Source organism: Aethalodelphis obliquidens, unplaced genomic scaffold (assembly GCF_003676395.1).
Source record: "Aethalodelphis obliquidens isolate GAN/ISIS:26980383/991018 unplaced genomic scaffold, ASM367639v1 scaffold39, whole genome shotgun sequence".
In the NCBI taxonomy this organism is placed as follows: Eukaryota; Metazoa; Chordata; class Mammalia; order Artiodactyla; family Delphinidae; genus Aethalodelphis; species Aethalodelphis obliquidens.
The window spans coordinates 5,003,091-5,023,552 of record NW_020837983.1 but is presented as its reverse complement, the minus strand read 5'-3'; the positions used below and the strand labels follow the sequence as shown (position 1 = coordinate 5,023,552).

Sequence of the window (20,462 nt, the reverse complement as noted above, 5' to 3'; positions counted from 1 at the left end):
TACTTTGAATTCTTTTGGGAACATACACAGAAACAGGAATGCTGGATCATATGGTAGTTCCTGTTTTTTAGGAATCGCCATACTGTTTTCCATAGTGCTTGCACCATTTTGCATTTCTACCAGTAAGAATTCTAATTTCTCCGCATCCTCAGCAACACTTATTTTCTTTTTGTTTATTTTAATAATATCCATCCTAATGGATGTGCTTTTGACTCTTAAAAAGAAGCAAAAAATCTGGATTGTTGATGTGTAATCAGTTTTCAAGTATGGCAATTGAAATTAAATAATTTAAAACATGATATGAGCAAGCAAATGTGCAGGGCAAAATGTGGCCAGAGGGTTCCAGCCCGAGGATAAGATCAGTTTTAGAAATTGGAACTTGATTACTATAAAAACTTATTTTCATTTGAGATGGTAAAATTTACCGAGTAAGTTTGTGATAGGACGTGATACTGTAGAGAAGTGCTTTGGAGCCAAATCTCTGCTATGCCTACCTCACTGAATTTTGGAGATTAACGTCTGTATTTGATTTTTTAAAAAAATATGTAGAGCAATATTCGTTCAAACGTTTGCCTGGAAAAAAGTATACCATATATGACGTACTTGATAAATTATTTCTGAAGTCATTGGAATTAATGCCTGCTTGAGAAATAACATGTAAGTTAGTAGAATTATACTAATTTATAGCTCTACCAGACAAGTTAGATGTGTTTTTTTTAGGGAGGTTTTTAGTTTGGGGGCACTATTTTATAATGGTCTTATAGACATAGATTGTAAGTGAAAATAGTCTACTTTCTAAGAATTTCCAGGATACTTTGGGGCCTGTGGTAGTATTTTTAAAATATAGTATTTATACTTTAAAATATAAAAGGTTGTAGACGGTATGAAAATGCAGAGAACAGTGAGTAGTCTACTTTGGCCAGTGTAGAATGCAGGGGTGCGAGTAGAGGAAATGGAGGAAAGGTGTACTTGGAGATTAGGCCTAAATTATGAAAATTATTAAAGGTCTTATTATTTGCTATATAAGCCATAGGGAGTAACTAAAGTTTGGTTGTTGTTAATTTGAATGACTTTTTTTTTTTTGAAGTACGCGGGCCTCTCACTGCTGTGGCCTCTCCCGTTTTGGAGCACAGGCTCCAGACGTGCAGACTCAGCGGCCATGGCTCACGGGCTCAGCTGCTCCGTGGCATGTGGGATCTTCCCGGACCGGGGCATGAACCCGTGTCCCCTGCATCGGCAGGCGGACTCTCAACCACTGCGCCACCAGGAAAGCCCGACATTTTTAAATTTGGTACATTTTTATGAGGATCTACTATTAGCCAGTCACTATAAAAGGCGTTTTCCATAAATTAATTCGTAATCATCTGCTTTAGAAAGACTCTTCCTCTGGTGCAGCAGGGAGGACGGATTAGAGAGGGAAGAGACTGAGTCAGGAAGAGCAGTTAATCAATTACAGCAAAGATCTGTTGATAAATCAGTGATCCTCAAAGAATGGTTCTCAGCCCAGCAGCCCAGCATCAGCTGGGAATCTATTAGATGTTCATATTCTTAAGCACCACCCCAGATGTAAGAAACTGGAGGTGGGGCCTAGCAATGTGTGCTTTGACAAGTCCTGCAAGTGATTGTGCTAAAGTTTGATGGCCCCCAAAGTTTGTATATCAATGGATTTCAAATTTAGGAATCATCTGGGGAGGTCATTAAAAATTCAGGTTCCAGACAGAGGAATGGATAAAGAAGATGTGGTACATATATACAGTGGAATATTACTCAGCCATTAAAAAGAATGAAATAACGCCATTTTCAGCAACATGGATGGACCCTAGAGATTGTGATACTGAGTGAAGTAAGTCAGAGAGCAGTATCATATGATATTGCTTATATGCAAAAAAGAAATGATACAAATGAACTTATTTACAAAACAGAAAGAGGCATAGAGAATGAACTTATGGGGGTGGGGGTGGGAGGAATAGTTAGGGAGTTTGGGATTGATATGTACACACTGCTATATTTAAAATGGATAACCAACAAGGCTCACTGTATAACACAGGGAACTCTGCTCAAAATTACATAGCAACCTAAATGGGAAAAGATTTTGAAAAAGAATAGATACATGTATATGTATAACTGAATCACTTTGCTGTACACCTGAAACTAACACAACATTGTTAATCAGCTATACTCCAATATAGAATAAAAAGTTTAAAAAAATCGAAGTTCCAGGGGCTACAAATCTATTTTTAAAAACTTCTCAGGAGATTCATCAGCCAGGTTTGGATCCAGTGACCTAGATGAAAAGTAATGTCCTCAGCTAAGATAGTGGTAATGGAAATGGAAGGATCACATAGAAAAGATATTTCTAAGACACTCTAATACCTCTAGAATTATATTAGGCCATGATGGCATAAAATTATACGAAGCAGTTACTGGTTTGAAAGTACTTTCTAGTGGGAAAAGAGACGGGCAGTTGCTTGAACAGGTTGAGGAATAAGTTAGCATGTCAGTAAAGCAGAACTGAAACAGCTGAAGAGACCTGAGGTTTAGGGGTGGTAAGTATGTGCCACATGCTCCAATGATCACAAAAGGTGAAGATGAAAAGATGGCCTAGATTTGGCAATTTGAAAGATTTTATAACTTTTGTCATGGCAATTATATTGGAGTGTGAATTTGTGGGAAGGTACGCAGAATTCATAATGCTATTTGTAGCATGATTGGGAAGTAAGAAAGTATATGTTCAATTTGTGGGGAACAAAGAAGAGATTGCTAAAAGCTATGTGCGCCAAAGCCCTCCTCTTTCCAATAGTTTACATATAAAGATTGCCTTTGGGTTTATTGTCCTAGATTGTAACTGCAGAATCTAGTTGTACTTTTTGTGATTACCGACTGCTTTGGAAATTCCATTTCTGATTGTTGTGTTCTAGGTTCTTATATCTGCTTCTTTCATATCTAAGATGTTCTTAAATATGCTGCATTGTTTCATGCTGCCTAAGTATCCTCGGAGTGTAGTTTTTGTTTGTTTGTTTGTTTTTTGTTTTCTTAATTTTTGGCTGTGTTGGGTCTTACTTTCTGTGCGAGGGCTTTCTCTAGTCACGGCGAGCGGGGGCCACTCTTCATCGCAGTGCGCAGGCCTCTCACTGTCGCGGCCTCTCTTGTTGGGGAGCACAGGCTCCAGACGCGCAGGTTCAGTAGTTGTGGCTCACGGGCCTAGTTGCTCCGCGGCATGTGGGATCTTCCCAGACCAGGGCTCGAACCCGTGTCCCCTGCATTGGCAGGCAGATTCTCAACCACTGCACCACCAGGGAAGCCCCGAAGTGTAGTTTTTTAATGACCCTATTCTGGTTAGTATGTTTATCATATTATGTATTCTTGGGGTTTTGTTTTATTTTGTTTTGTTTTGTTTTTGGCCAAGCCACACGCGGGATCTTAGTTCCCTGACCAGAGAGATTGAACCCCATGCCACGGCAGTGAAAGCACCAAGTCCTAAACACTGGACCACCAGGGAATTCCCTAAGGGTTTTTTTTTTTTTTTGGCGATATGCGGGCCTCTCACTGTTGGGGCCTCTCCCGTTGCGGGGCACAGGCTCCGGACGCGCAGGCTCAGCGGCCATGGCTCATGGGCCCAGTCGCTCTGCGGTATGTGGGATCTTCCTGAACTGGGGCACGAACCCGTGTCCCCTGCATTGGCAGGCGGACTCTCAACCACTGCGCCACCAGGGAAGCCCTCCCTAAGGGTTTTAAATGGAATAATGTTTGGAGGTGTTAATTTGGAAAAATATAATGCTGAATTGCAAGGTTTTCATTTTAAAGCAAAGGAGAAGACTAAAATAGCCAAAGAAAATTCTTAAAAAATTTTCAAGTTGGTAAATCTTTTTTTAATATTTATTTATTTATTCTTTTGGCTGTGCTGGGTCTTAGTTGTGGCACACAGGATCTTCAGTTATGGCATGCAAATTCTTAGTTGTGGCATGTGAACTTTTAGTTGCAGCATGTGGGATCTAGTTCCCTGACCAGGGATTGAACCCGGGCCACCTGCATTGAGAGCATGGAGTCTTAGGCACTGGACCACCAGGGAAGTCCTTCAAGTTAATAAACCTTAAAAAATGATTTGTGTTGACAAACTGTATATTATTCCTCAGTGAAGTTCTCTTTGCTAAAGAGAGGCTTTGGGAGTATTTTGGTAAAGGTTTGAACTAAAGCAGGCCTAATGGACCCCCTTAAGTCTGCAGCTGCTTTAAGTTGTTTAGGGATGAAGCTTTTCAATGTTCTGGTAAACATGGAACAGTACAATTGCTACTTACTCTGACTAAACATTTCACCTGGCTCTGCTAGAACAATTTAGGGTCCTCTGGAATCATTGTTTCCTTTAAGTTAAATAAGGAATCAGAAAGAATTCACTTGTAAGCCAAAGTCATGTAAAACAAATATCCAAAGCTGCTCCATAAACATGTGAAATTTTAAAAAGCTGTTCAATAACTGTATCTCCAAAACTCATTTTGATGAAAAAGCATAAAAATTAGGAATGAAAAAGGCTAGGCACTAGTCCTGACTTTCCTATTCGTTAACTTGCTGTGTGATATGAACAAATTAAATTACCAGTGGACCTCTTTTCTCATATATTCTTAAGTATAAAATAGGATTCAGGTGATAAACCATAATGGAAAATAATATGAAAAATTATTTTAAAAAATATAAGAGTCACTTTGCTGTACAGCAGTAACTAACACATAGTTGTAATTCAACTATACTTCAGTAAAAAATAAATTAAAAAAATAGGATTCAGAATGTGTGTAGAGTATGAATCATAAGAGATGTTATTACAGATATTTATTGAACAGTTGAAGTAAAAAGTAGCAGTCCAAAATTGATGAAATGTAGTGGCTAAGAAATAAGTGGAATAAACACAACTGAAAAAAGAAGGGTAATCTCACGAAAAGGAGGAATTCAAATTCTTTTTCTCCTCTCCATTCCCCCTAGGAGAAACATTCAGCTCTGATGTTGGTGTTGGTTAATCAATTAGCCAACATTATCAAAACCCAATTAACAAATGTTAATTCAGAATTTAAAGTTACAGAAACTTTTACTTTCAGTAGTTCTAAAGTTAACTGAACCTGAGGACACAGTATAATGTCCTTATAAAAAGTATTTAATTGTGATAACACTTTAGTATTTAATTAATGATTAAAGAAGGAAAGGAACTAAAGTTTACCAAAATGTTTTTTTCCAAAGATATCTGTATCCATAGAATTACCTGGATGAAGATTTTTTATTTATTTTTATTTATTTTTGGCTGCGCCTCACAGCTTGAGGTATCTTAGTTCCCCAGACAGGGTTTGAACCCAGGACACGGCAGTGAACGCGCTGAGTCCCAACCACTGGACCGCTAGGGAATTCCCCTGGATGAAGATTTTTTTTTTTTTTCTAAACTATATTCGCTATCTTGTCCTCATTCAGAGTCATGGCTTTATTTTATTTGTCTGTTTTTTAAATTTTTTGTTCTTGGGGTCACAGCTTTAAATAGCACCTATACATGCTGATTCCTCTAAATTTCCAACCTAGACTTCTCCTGTGATGCCCCAGATTTGCATCTTGACATCCCCACCATTGCCTAGTAAGCACCCAGCAGGAACCACCTCACACCAAAGGGCCCACATCACAAAGGGGATGAGGAACCCATTCCCTCCATGGTAACTACTCCTCTGATATTTTCTTCTTCTCAATAAATGGAAACTCCATGTTTCTAGTTTCTCAGGCCAAAAACCTTAGTCATTCTTATCTACTCTTTTTCTCTCACACTCTACCTCTGATCTGGCTTCTACCTTCAAAACATATCTTGACTCCAAATGTTACCCTCTCTGCTGCAGCCACCCGGGCTAAGCCACCATTGTTTCTTGTCTCAATTATGTAAATAGTCTTCTAACTCAGCTCAAAACCCTCCCATTTCAGAATAAAAGCCAGAGTTCTTATAATGGTCCTCAAGTTTCTACATGATTTTCCCCCTCCTTGTTATCTCTTTGACCTCATCTACTACTCCCTGAACTCACTCTGCTTCAGCTACCACTTCCTGATTTTACCAAAATAAAGTCCAAAAAATTGTAACAATTTATTATATAAAAAAGATAGCTACTCTACTACAATTTGGTAAGATTTAATACTGTAATTCTTCACGTATTTTTAGAGTTAATGTCTTTTGAAAATCATGCTAAATAATGAAAATTATTGTATTCACATGTTTTAAAGTGTTTTGTTCAAACCGGAATATTTTTCTACATATTAACAGACGGTGACCTGGTTTGGGGATACTTTTACATTAAAGGGCCCACCACCTATGTATTTCTAACTAGTCACCATATTAAAAGGTGTTGGACCAACTTTAAAACGTCAGTTCACTTATTTCAGCTGGGTACCTAAAAGGAACATATTAACAAAGTCGTTGAAATTCCCTCATTCCTAAAATGCGGCATAATTTAGGAGTTATATGGTAAAAATCTATTGTATTTGTATATTTTTACAATGCAGACAGACCATCAAACTGCACGAACATATCCATGTAGATGTTCTCAGATTTAAGAAATATGCCTCATCTGTCCTGGGATGTGGTCTGTAGCCTCAGCATGAACATCATGTCTGACCGTAGGCAGCAAATAAATACTTTTCTAATTGAACCATAATCCCGAATCAAACTTGGCAGAGGTCAAGGAGAAAGGCAAAAACACTTGCGCAGTGATGCGATAAGGTCGTCCAATCAGAGTCGAGCTGGACTGGGATCTGCGGAAGTAAGGTAGTGCGCACGCGCGATGGGTTCGTCCGCAATTGGCAGCGCCGAGGCGGGAACCTTGAGCCGCTCTGTCGTTGAGGGAGCGCTCCGGTTCCTCCTGGCTGGTGGCGCAGCGTCCTTCGGATCCTCTCTGGTGCGTCCCTGGAGGGGAGGCTTGTGAGGCTGCGACAGCCTGTAGGCTTGTGTGGGACAAAGAGGGGAGAGGCGCCGGAGTAGGCCTCCGACGGAGGAGGGAAGGAAGGCGGCGGAGCGCCTGTGGCCGCCTCCTGCGGGTCTGGGAGCGCGGAGGGGTCTCAAGTGTGAGGGGCGCCTTCGCTGCTGGCCGTGGGGTGGCTGGTGGCGGAGGGCGCGCCGTGGGGGTGTGTTTGTGGTGGGGAGGCCGACGCGAGAGGCGACTCCGGACGGTGGTGCTTCCGCGCCCGCACTGCGGTCAGCCCGCTCGGCTTCTGTGGCGCTTGGGTTTCTTTCCCCAGGACTAATCTCCACTCTCCTGCACGGTATTAATTAATAGTAAGTAACGGAAGATTTTTGTAGGCCGGTTTAGCGGGGCCACAAAATCAAAGGAGCGATTTAAGCCACGAAGTGAAATAACTACTACCTAATGTAGTTAGAAGGCGAAAAGCAGAAACAGCAGGGGAGGTGCATTGCTGGTTCTTGACTGTTTTATTTGCATTCTTGCGTCCTAGAGGTTTTTTTTTTTCATCCTAGAGGTTTGATGGTTGCACCCCATCCCCCCTTCAAAGCCAAACCGAATCCACAGATTCTGGTCATAATCCCCTTTGTCGAACTTCATCCTTTGCTACCCCCCTCGCGGAAACTTTGTTATCTCTGCTCTTATAGGACCTTATGTATTAAACATCTAATAATGATTATCATAGATAGTAATATTACAGGTAACATTGAGTGCGTACTGTGTGTCAGACTTTGTACTTTAAGTATTTCATTTAATCCTCCCAACAATCTTATGAGTAATTATTGTTGTACCGCCTGTCATAGATGAGGAAAGGGAGACACAAAGAGGTTATGTAAACTGTGCAAGATCACATGCTTGGAAGTGTCAGTCCAGATTTATATTCAGGCATTTGCCTCCAAAACTGTATTCTTAATTATTACACAGTACAGTGTATTAAATTGCCAAGTACTGTAGGCCTTGTGATGTATCATCAGCCTGGATTTGCCATTTTACTTGGGAGAACAGAAGCAGTAGGTGTTAAGAGTGTAACAGATGTTGGAGCATCACAGTAGGGCTGCCAAATGGGCGTTATTTTTAGGGCCTGGGAAGAGGGCTCAAATAGCACTAATTTAAGAAGTAATAAGGATCCAGAAGCATTTAGGGGGAAATATACTGATGTCTGCAGTTTACTTTGAAATGCATCAACAAGTTAAATGGCTTGATGGATGCCTAAGGTCACATATAAATGGCAGAGCTAGAAATCAAGCCAGGGCAGGCTGACTCCAGAGTGTTTTCTTAACCACTGCCCTGTGCTGCTTCTCACATGCCTGCATACTCAAATTCATTATTATTTTCTTTAGTTTACTGGTTAAATGAAAAATTAGACATTGTGTATTAGGTGTAGAAAAGTTTAAGGGTTTAAGGTAGTGATTCTTAGGATTGAGTGTTGAAAGAAGTTTTAGCAGCTAGTCTGTTCTCTTTATTTTATAAATGAGGAAGTTGATATACAGAGCATTTAAATAGCTTGCCCAAAGTTTCTAGTTACTGTATTTTTCTAGTGTTCCTCTTAAAAAGGTGTCAGTCTGCAGGCGGGTCTGACTAAATGTAGAGAATGGAACCTATTAAATTTCATGATGTGGACATCATGTTTTTTTAAAATTTTAATTAAGTAATTAATATATTTTTATTTTTGGCTGTTTTGGGTCTTTGTTGCTGTGCGTGTTGCTAGGCACGCGGGCTTCAGTAGTTGTGACACGCAGACTCAGTAGTTGTGGCTCGCGGGCTCTAGAGCACAGGCTCAGTAGTTGTGGTGCACGGGCTTAGTTGCTCTGCAGCATGTGGGATCTTCCCGGACCAGGGCTTGAACCTGTGTACCCTGCATTGGCAGGCAGATTCTTAACCACTGCGCCACCAGGGAAGCCCTCTGGTCTGTATTTTAATTGAGGTTTCTGTTTATTAATTCTTACACCACTACTAATCCCTCAAACTATATAAAGCCTGGTTATTTATCGAATACTCATGTATGTCATCATTTTTAAGTTGCTGTAATTGGGAAATGTCTAACCATCAGTGATGGCATGTCACAGCTTAATTGGCTGCAGTTTTTTTTTTTTTTTTGTAGAAAATTGGAAATATGTAGGAAAGAACTCAGAAGAAAATAAAAAAATTACTGGTAATTCTAACATCTAGACATAGTCAGTGTTAATGTTGTGGCATGTGTTTTTCTAGTCTTTTAAAAATCTTTTTAGATGTGTAATTTACAGTTTATAATTCAATGCGTATACTTAGATGAGTTTTTTTTTTTTAAAGACTTTTTTGACGTCAACGATTTTTAAAGTCTTTATTGAATTTGTTACAGTATCGCTCCTGTTTTATGTTTTGGTTTTTTTGGCTGCGAGGCATGTGGGATCTTAGCTCCCCGACCAGGGATCGAACCCGCACCCCCTACATTGGAAGGCGAAGTCTTAACCACTGGACCTCCAGGGAGGTCCCCTTAGATGAGTTTTGACAAACTTGTAATCATACTACAATCTGATGCAGGTTATCTCAGTCACCCCGAAAAGTTCCTCATGCCCCTTTGCTTTCTAGTCTTTTAAAAAGTACAAACACACATACTATTTTTTTTTTTATAAAATTGGAATGATGCTGAACATGTTTGGTAGCCATTTGTGAAATTAAAACTTATTATTTTTAGAGCAGTTTTAGGTTTACAGCAAAGTTGAGAGGAAGGTGGAGATTTCCCATATATCCCTGCCTTCCCTCATTATCAGCATCCTTCACCAGAATGGTACATTTTTTACAGTTGACACACATAAGCACCCAAAGTCCATAGTTTACAATAGTATTCATTCTTGGCATTCTACATTCTGTGGATTTGGACAAATATATAATGACATGTATCCATCATTAGGGCATTATACAGAATATTTTCATTGCCTTAAAAAATTCTGTGCTCTGCCTTTGCATCCCTGCCCCTCCCCTAACCCTTGGCAACCACTGATCTTTTTAATGTCTCCATAGTTTTGCCTCCATAGTTTTTCAGGATGTCACATTGTTGGAATCATACAGTATGTAGCCTTTTCAGATTGCTTCTTTCATTTGGTAATATGCATTTTTGGTTCCTCCATGTCTTTTCATGGCTTGATAGCTTTTTTTTTTTTAAAGTGTGGAATAACATTCCATGGTCTGGATACACCACAGTTTATTTATCCATTCACCTACTGAATGCTTGGTTGCTTTCAAGTTTGGCAATTACTATTCGTAATTGTAATTATAGTTGCTATAAATATTTGTATGCAAGTTTTTGTGTGGACATAAATTTTCAACTCTTTGTTGAAAGGAGTTATCTTATGTTAAAAGTATGTTCAGTTTTGCAAGAAAGTGCTAAAATGTGCTAAAATGTTTTCCAGAGTGGCTGCACCATTTTGCATTCCCACCAGCAATGAACAAAAATTCCTACTGCTCCACATCCTCACCAGCATTTGGTGTTGTCAGTGTTCTGGATTTTCTTCATTCTTGATGACATATGATGTGGAGCATCTTTTCATGTACTTATTTGTTATCTGTATATCTTTTGTGATATGTCTTTTAAGGTCTTTGGCCCACTTTTTAACTGGGTTTTCTTATTGTTGAGTTTTAAGATTTCTTTGTACGTTTTGGATAATAGTCCTTTATCAGATGCACCTTTTGCAAATATTTTTTCCCAGTCTGTGACTTGTCTTTTCATTCCTTTGACTTTTTTCAGAGCAGAAGTTTTTAATTTTAATCAAGTCCAGATTATCAATTATCGTCTTTCATGGATTGTGCCTTTGGTGTTGTAGTTAAAAAGTCATCACCATACCCACGATCATCTGGCTTTTCTTCTATATTATCTTCTAGGAGTTTTATAGCTTTGCGTTTTACATGTAAGCCTCTGATTCATTTTAAGTTAATTTTTGTGAAGGGTGTAAAGTCTGTTTCTAGATTCATTTTCTTTGATGTGAATGTCCAGTTGTCTTAGCACCATTTGTGGAAGACACTATCTTTGCTCCATTGTATTGCCTTTGCTCCTTTGTCAAAGACTGTCTTTATGTGGGTCTATTTCTGGCTCTCTATTCTATTCTGTTGATTCATTTGTCTCTTTCACCAATACCACACTGTCTTGATTACTGTAGTTATATGTTAAGTCTTAAAGTCAGGTATTATCAGTTCTCTTTGTTCTCTTCTTTCCATATTGTGTTGGCTATTCTGGGTCATTTGCCTCTCCATATAAACTTTAGAATCAGTGTTTTGATATCCACAAAATAACTTGCTGGGATTTTAGTTGGGATGGTATTAATCTATAAAGTTGAGAAGAACTGACATCTTAACAATATTTAGTCTTTCTATCCATGAACATGGAATCTCTCCATTTATTTAGTTCATTGATTTCGCTCAGCAGAGTCTTATAGTTTTTCCCCACATAGATCTTATACATGTTTTGTTAGATTACACTTAAGTGTTTCATTTTTATGGGGTGCTGATGTAAATGGTATTGTGTTTTTAATTTCAAATTCCACTTATTCATTGCTGGTATGTTGGAAGACAATTGACTTTTGGGTATTAACCTGGTATCTTGCAGCCTTGCTAAAAATGCTTTCTATAGCCATTTTTTATTTGATATACAAAAAACATTTCACATCATTAAACATTCTTTTATTTTTTTAAATTTAAGGACTTATTTTTATTATTAACTTGGAAGTATTTTTGATACCAGTTTTTATTATTTTTTAAATATTTATTTATTTGGTTGCACTGGGTCTTAGTTGCGGCAGGTGGCCTCCTTAGTTGTGGCATGCAAACTCTTAGTTGCGGCATGATGTGGGATCTAGTTCCCTGACCATTGATGGAACCTGGGCCCCCTGCATTGGGACCACAGAGTCTTATCCACTGCGCCACCAGGGAAGTCCCTAAACATTCTTCTAAAATGTGATTTTTTTCCCCATTAATGGCTGTAGAATTTTTTATATAACAAATACTGAATGTCTTCTTGTGTTGGTACTGGCAATATAGTGATGAATGGAATGTAAGACTTCATGCCTGATCCAGGAGTTTACAGCTTGGGTGAATTAATAGGTAGTTTCATTACAGTGTGAAAAGTGCTTGGGTAGTGCACACGTAGGAAGGGTCTCTAATCCAGTCTTTGAGCAGAGATGAAGAGGGCTCATAGTTAAGAGTCCTAAAGGATAAATTGGAATCAATTAGGCAAAGGAAAATGCTAAAGGCATTCCCAACACTGTATAGGGGAAAGTTTGTTCAAAGGCCTAGAGGAAAAGAGAACATGGCTTGCTTGGGAAACTGCAGTACTACTCACCATTTTAGTGGTGTATGAAGAGAGTGTGTTCCATTTTGTGGATGTGACATAACTTATTTGTCTAGTACCTTGTTATGGATATTCAAATTTCCTTTTTTTTCTCTTACTATAAGTAATATTGGCATGATTACCCTTATACATAATTCTTTGAGTATATCTTTGGTAATTCCTTAGAGTAAATTCCCAGAAGTGGAATTTCTGGATTAAACAAATAATTTTGGTAGCCATGTACATCCTTGTTGATGCCATATCTTGTGTAGTGTTTTGTGAGATTACTTTGAATAAGAGTGCTTACTGCCGTCCATTGCAGAAGCATGATGTGTGCATGTAATGTTCTTGGCTTTTATCTGTCTCACCTGTCCTGTCCTGGTGGAAATAATATTGAGCAAAAGTTTGGAAACCTGGTTCTAGTCTCTTGATTTATATATTTAAAATATCCCATGGTTTTAAAAGGAAATTGAACTGTAAATGTGTTCTTTTAATTGCCAGGATTTTATTCATTCATTCAAAAATATTCTTTAGTGATTATAATGTATCTGGCTTTGTGGTCGAAGCTGCTTACAGAGTGGTGAAGAAAACAAGAATGATTGCTACCCTCATGCAGTTTATGGATTAATGGAATAGAAAAAAAGCAACATGTTGGATGTATGTCTGTGAATAATTATGTTTCTTTTGAAACTACTATGTAAATTGAGTTTAAGGCTATAGAATCATTATCTAATCTATAGTTTTATCAAAACTGATACAATATATGCTCAGGTTCACACCATGTAATTTAAATCTTAAATATTTTCAGAAGCCTTTTATGATGGAAAATAAAATGTTACCAGCTGTTGAATTTGTTTCCTAAGGCTTTTTACAGGTTTATTCTCTTATATTTTTTAAGATGTCATGATTGTAGTGATGATATATACTTGGAGGTGATTCTAATCTGACTTATGACTAGATCATTTTTGTTTTGGGTATTTTTCAGGTTAATACTGCTGAATATGAGACGATCGGCAGCACCAAGTCAGTTGCAAGGGAATCCCTTCAAAAAGCCAAAATTTATACCGCCAGCAAGAAGTAATCCAAGTCCTAATGAAGAGGTTACAAAGCTGAATTCAGATATAAAATTATCTGAGGTAAAAAGACAAAACAAAACAGTAAAGGAAGTATAATCTAGAGAAGCATGTATTTTTTAAAAAGTGCCATTTAAACAGGTAGTAATACTTAATGCCTATAGGAATTTTCAGTATCTCTGATAAATTCTTCTAAAAACCTTAGAAATAATGACTAAATATATATATTTTAAAGGAACGACATAAAATAAACTTGGGTTAGGTCTGTAAAATAAACTTTTCTTAACAGTGAAAAATACCTCTGCAAGGGAAGGGGTGGAGATTCTTGTTAAAAAAAAAGTTGTTCTGATCAGTGTTCTTTTTAAAGGTAACACATAAATAAGTGAAAACTTTAAGGCAACTTAAAGAGAAAACATATAAATAATGCTTTATATCAGTGTTCTGGACACTTCCTTTCATTTATGCTTGTAAAAAGTAAGTGCTCGAAACAGTCTTTTTTTTTAAACAAATCTACATTATTTATTTATTTGTTTATTTATTTGGTTGCGTCAGGTCCTAGTTGCGGCACGTGGGATCTTCTTTGTGGCCTGTGGGGTTCTTTTGCTGCGGCAAGCGGGCGTCTCTCTAGTTGTGGCATGAGGGCTCCAGGGTGCGCAGGCCCAGTAGTTGCAGCATGTGGGATCCCAGTTCCCCAACCAGGGATCGAACCCACGCCCCCTGCATTGGAAGGCGGACTCCCAGCCACTGGACCACCAGGGAAGTCCCGAAGCAGTCTTTTTTGTTTTTTAGTTTTATTAATTTTTATAAATTTATTTGTTTATTTTTGACTGCGTTGGGTCTTCGTTGCTGCGCGCGGGCTTTCTCTAGTTGCGGCGAGCAGGGGCTACTCTTCATTGTGGTGTGCAGTCTTCTCATTGCGGTGGCTTCTTGTTGCGGAGCGTAGGCTCTAGCCACACAGGCTTCAGTAGTTGTGGCTCGTGGGTTCTAGAGTGCAGGCTCAGTAGTTGTGGCACATGGGCTTAGTTGCTCCACGGCATGTGGGATCTTCCCAGACCAGGGATCAAACCCGCGTCCTCTGCACTGGTAGGTGGATTCTTAACCACTGTGCCACCAGGGAAGCCCCCGAAACAGTCTTAATATATATTCTTTACTACTAATATGAAGGATTGTTTTAGTCTTAGGTATATAGAAGTTATATAAAGGTTATATAGAGCATATATAAAATGGGCAGTCCACACTTCTGCTACTCTACAGTTCTCTGATTCATTTATGTTATGGAGATTAAAGTCTACTAATATTTCTTCTATTTTTTTAATTATGGTAAGATATGTATAACATAAAATTTGCCATTTTACCATTTTTAAGCATGCAGGTAGGTGGCATTAATTTCGTTCACACTGTTGTGCAAAAATCACCACTGTCTGTGTTCAAAACTTTTTCATTACTCTAAACAGAAACTTTGTAACCATTAGGGAATAATTCCCTGCTCTCCCCTCCGGTCATCACTATTCTACTTTCTGTCTCCATGGATTTGATTACCCTAGGTACCTCATATAAATGGAATCATAAATATTTGCCCTGTTGTCTCTGGCTTATTTCATTTAGCCTGACGTTTTCAGGATCATTCATGTTGTAGCAGGTATCAGAACATCAGTGCTTTGTATGGTTAAGTAGTATTCAGTTGTATATGTATATACTGTATTTTGTTTATTCACTCATTTATTGATAGATACTTGAGTTGTTTCCACTTTTTGGCTATTATGAATAATGCTGATGTGAACACTGGCATACAAGTTTCTGTTTGGGTACCTGTTTTCAGTTCTCTTGTGTATATACTTAGGAGTGGAATTGCTAGATCATATGGTGATTCTGTGTTTATTTTTTGAGGAACTACCAAATTGTTTCCATAGCTACTGAACCATTTTACATTCCCACCAGCCATGTATGAGGGTTCCAGTTTCTCCACATCCTCAGCAACACTGGTTATTTTCTGTTTTCATTGCTGTTGTTTTTTTTTGTTTTGTTTTGATTATGGCCATTCTTGTTGGTGTGAAGTGGCATTTCATTGTGGTCTTGATTTGCATTTTCCTAATGACTAGTAATGCTGAGCATCTTTTCGTGTGCTTATTGACCATTTGCTTATCTTCTTTGGAGAAATATCTGTTCAAGTCCTTGGCTTTTAACTGGTGTTTTGTCTTTTTGTTGTTGAAAACATCTATTGATTTTTGACTCTGTTTTTTGGCCTGCATCTGTTTGTTTTATCCTACACTCCTTTAGAATTCTGGCCACAATATAAGGAGAAAACTATGTAAGCATAGTTTTTAATTTTAAATAAGGTTTCTTTTTGTACAAGCAGCTTTATTTAAATACAATTCACATACCTGTAGTCTACCTACTACAATTCAGTTGTCTTTAGTATGTTCAGAATTGTGCAATGCTCACCAAAAGAACATTTTTATCATTCCAGAAAGAGACCTCATACACATCAGCCCATCAAAATCCCCCAGCCCTTAGCAACCACTAATCTACTTTCTGTTTCTATATATTTACCTATTATGAACATTTCATATAAATGAAATCACACATGCGGCCTTTTGTGACTCACTTTTTTCAGTTAGCGTAGTGTTTTTCAAAAGGCTCATCTACATTGTAGCATGTATCAGTAATTCATTTCTTTTTATTGCTGAATGTATTAGTTTTCTATTGCTGCTGTAACAGATTACCAGAAATTTAGTGACTTAATACAATGCAAATGTGGGACTTCCCTGGTGGTCCAGTGGTTAAGATTCTGCCTTCCAATGCAAGAGACGTGGATTCGATCCCTGGTCAGAGAACTAAGATCCCACATACTTCAGGGCAACTAAGCTCACACACCACAACTACACAACTACTGAGTCCGCGCTCTCTTGAACCCACGCACCACAACTAGAGAGAAGCCCACGCGCTGCAACGAAGAGCCTGTGCACCGCAATGAAAGATTCCATGTGCCGCAACTAAGAACCGATGCAGCCAAATAAATAAATATTTTAAAAAAAGGAAAATAATGCAAATGTATTATCTTACAGATCTGTAGGTCAGAAGCCCAACGTGGGTCTCACTGGGCTAAGATCAAGGTGTTGGCAGGGTTGCATTTATTTCTGGAGGTTTTAAGAATGTTTCCTGGGCTTCCCTGGTGGTGCAGTGGTTGAGAGTCTGCCTGCCGATGCAGGGGACATAGGTTCGTGCCCCGGTCCGGGAAGATCCCACATGCCGCGGAGCGGCTGGGCCTGTGAGCCATGGCTGCTGAGCCTGCGCGTCCAGAGCCTGTGCTCCGCAACAGGAGAGGCCACAACAGTGAAAGGCCCACGTACCGCAAAAAAAAAAAGAATGTTTCCTTTGCCTTTTCTAGATTCTACAGACCACCTACATTCCTTTGCTCATGGTCCCCTTCCTACGTTTTCAAAATTGGTAATGGCGGTTTGAGTTCTTATATTGCCGTCTTTTTGGTTCTCTGAAACTGGAACTCATTTGGTTAGATTGGGCCTGCCTGGATAATTCAGGACAATCTCTCTATTTCAAGGTCCTTAACCTTAATTGCATCTGCAAAGAGTCTTCTGCCACATAAGGTAACATATCCACAGGTTCTGGGAATTAGGGTGTAGACACCTTCGGGAGGCATTATTCTGCTTGCCACACTGAATAATATTTCATTTTATTAATATACCGTATTTTATTTTTCCATCTGTCGGTTGATGGGTGTTTGGTTTGTTTCCATTTTTAAAATTTTTTAGGTATTATGAATAATGCTGATGAATATTAGTGTATAAATTGTTGTGTAGACGTATGTTTTTTTTGTTTCTGTTTTTGTTGTTTTTGCGGTATGCGGGCCTCTCACTGTTGTGGCCTCTCCCGTCGCGGAGCACAGGCTCCGGACGCGCAGACCCAGCGGCCACGGCTCACAGGCCCAGCCGCTCCGCAGCATGTGGGATCCTCCCGGACCGGGGCATGAACCCGTGTCCCCTGCATCGGCAGGCGGACTCTCAACCACTGCGCCACCGGGGAAGCCCTGTCCTTTTTTTAAGTTGGATTATTTGCTTTTTATTATAGAGTTGTAAGGGTTCTTTGTATATTCTAAACATAGGTCGCTTATCAGATATATGATTTGCAAATATTTTCACCCATTCTGTTTTTGCCTTTCACTTTCTTGATGGTTTTATTTGTAGCACAAAATTTCTGTTACTCTAGGAGGTGGGTCAAAAAAGATCTTGCTGTGATTTATGTCAAAGAGTGTTTTTCCTTGTTTTCGTCTAAAAGTTTTATAGTGCCTGGTCTTACATTTAGGTCTTTAATCCATTTTGAGTTTATTTTTGTTTATGGTGTTAGGTAGTGTTCTAATTTCATTCTTCTACATGTAGCTGTCCAGTTTTCCCAGCACCACTTATTGAAGAGGCTGTCTTTTCTCCATTGTAGGTTCTTGCCTCCTTTGTCGTAAATTAGGTGCCCATATGTACCTGGGTTTATCTCTGGGCATTCTATCCTGTACCATTGATCTATATTTCTTTTTTTGTGCCAGTACCATACTGACTTGATTACTGTAGCTTTGTGGTATAGTTTGAAGTTGGGGAGCCTGATTCCTCCAACTCCGTTTTTCTTTCTCAAGATTGCTTTGGCTATTTGGGGTCTTTTGTGTTTCCATACAAATTGTAAGATTTTTTGTTCTAATTCTGTGAAGAATGCCATTGGTAGTTAGATAGGAATTGCACTGAATCTGTAGCTTGCTTTGGGTAGGATAGTCATTTTCACAATATTGATTCTTCCAATCCAAGAACATGGTATATTTCTCCGCCTGTTTATGTAATCTTTGAGTTCTTTTCATCCGTGTTTTATAGTTTTCTGAGTACAAGTCTTTCACCTCCTTAGGGAGGTTTATTCCTAGGAATTTTATTCTTTTTGTTGCAGTGGTAAATGGGATTGTTTCCTTAATTTCTTTTTCTGATTTTTTGTTGTTGGTGTATAGGAATGCAAGAGATTTCTGTGCATTAATTTTGTATCCTGCAACCTTACCAAATTCATTGATGAGTTCTAGTAGTTTTCTGGTCGCATCTTTAGGATTTTCTATGTATGGTGTCATGTCATCTGCAAACAGTGACAGTTTCACTTTTTCCTTTCCAATTTGGATTCCTTGTATTTCTTTTTCTTCTTAGATTGCTGTGGCTAGGACTTCCAAACTATGTTGAATAATAGTGGCGAGAGTGAACATACTGTTCTTCTTCCTGATCTGAGAGGAAATGCTTTCAGTTTTTCACCATTGAGAATGATGTTAGCTGTGGGTTTGTTGCATATGGGCTTTATTATGTTGAGGTATGTTCCCTCTATGCCCACTTTCTGGAGAGTTTTTATCATACATGGGTGTTGAATTTTGTCAAATGCTTTTTCTGCATGTATTGAGATGATCATATGGTTTTTATTCTTCAGTTTGTTAATGTGGTGTGTCACATTGGTTGATTTACGTATATTGAAGAATCTTTGCATCCCTGGGATAAATCCCACTTGATCATGGTGTATGATCCTTTTAATGTGCTGTTGGATTCTGTTTGCTAGTATTTTGTTCAGGATTTTTGCATCTATGTTCATCAGTGATATTGGCCTGTAGTTTTCTTTTTTTGTGGCGTCTTTGCCTGGTTTTGGTATCAGGGTGATGGTGGCTTCGTAAAATGAATTTGGGAGTTTCTCCCTCTGCAGTTTTTTGGAAGAGTTTGAGGAGGATCGGTGTTAGCTCTTCTCTAAACGTTTGATAGAATTTGCCTGTGAAGCCATCTGGTCCTAGACTTCTGTTTGTTGGAAGATTTTTAATCACAGTTTCAATTTCATTACTTGTGATGGGTCTGTTTATATTTTCTAATTTTTCTTGGTTCAGTCTTGGAAAATTGTACCTTTCCAAGAATTTGTCCATTTCTTCTTGGTTGTCCATTTTATTGGCATATAATTGTTTGTAGTAGTCTCTTATAATCCTTTGTATTTCTGCAGTGTCAGTTGTGATTTCTCCTTTTTCATTTCTAATTTTATTGATTTGCATCCTCTCCCTTTTTTTCTTGATGAGTCTGGCTAAAGGTTTATCAATTTTATCTTCTCAAAGAATCAACTTTTAGTTTTATTGATCTTTGCTATTGTTTTCTTCGTTTCTATTTCATTTATTTCTGTTCTGATCTTTATAATTTCTTTCCTTCTACTGTCTTTGTGTTTTCTTTGTTCTTCCTTCTCTAGTTGCTTTAGGTGTAAGGTTACATTGTTTATTTGAGATTTTTCTTGTTTCTTGAGCTGAGATTAAATTTCTGTAATCTTCCCTCTTAGAACTGCTTTGGCTGCATCCCATAGCTTTTGGGTCATCGTGTTTTTGTTGTCATTTGTTTCTGTGTATTTTTTGATTTCCTCAGTGATCTCTTGGTTATTTAGTAGCGCACTGTTTAGCACCCATGTATTTGTGTTTTTTACAGTTTTTTTTCCTGTAATTGATTTCTAATCTCATAGCGTTGTGGTCAGAAAAGATGCTTGATACGATTTCAATTTTCTTAAATTTTCTGAGGCTTGATTTGTGACCCAAGATGTGATCTATCCTGGAGAATGTTCCATGTGCACTTGAGAAGAAAGTGTATTCTGCCACTTTTGGGTGGAATGTCCTATAAATATCAATTAGATCTATCTGGTCTATTGTGTCATTTAAAGCTTGTGTCTCCTTATTTATTTTCTGTTTGGATGATTTGTCCATTGGTGTAAGTGGGGTGTTAATGTCCCCTACTATTATGGTGTTATTGTAGATTTCTCCTTTCATGGTTGTTAGCATTTGCCTTATGTATTAGAGTGCACCTATGTTGGGTGCATAAACATTTATAATTGTTATATCTTCTTAGATTGATCCTTTGATCATTATGTAGGGTCCCTGCTTATCTCCTGTAATAGTCTTTATTTTAAAGTCTATTTTATCTGATGTGAGCATTGCTACTCCAGCTTGCTTTTGATTTCTATTTGCATGGAATATCATTTTCCATCCCTTCAGTTTCAGTCTGTATGTGTCCCTAGGTCTGAAGTGGGTCTCTTATAGACAGCATATATATGGGTCTTGTTTTTGTATCCATTCAGCCAGTCTGT

At 38.4% G+C, this 20,462-nt stretch overlaps 1 protein-coding gene across 1 annotated transcript in view; it reads left to right on the top strand.

Annotated features, from left to right (window-relative positions):
- Positions 1–6,808: 6,808 nt before the first annotated feature.
- The window catches only part of RAD54B (RAD54 homolog B), a 95,485-nt gene continuing 81,831 nt past the window's right edge, over positions 6,809–20,462 (top strand). Inside the window, exons 1-2 of the mRNA XM_027131408.1 lie at positions 6,809–6,905; positions 13,250–13,400. Coding sequence (XP_026987209.1) covers positions 13,266–13,400 — 135 coding nt within the window. The 5' untranslated portion in view covers positions 6,809–6,905; positions 13,250–13,265. The remainder of the gene's footprint in view (positions 6,906–13,249; positions 13,401–20,462) is intronic.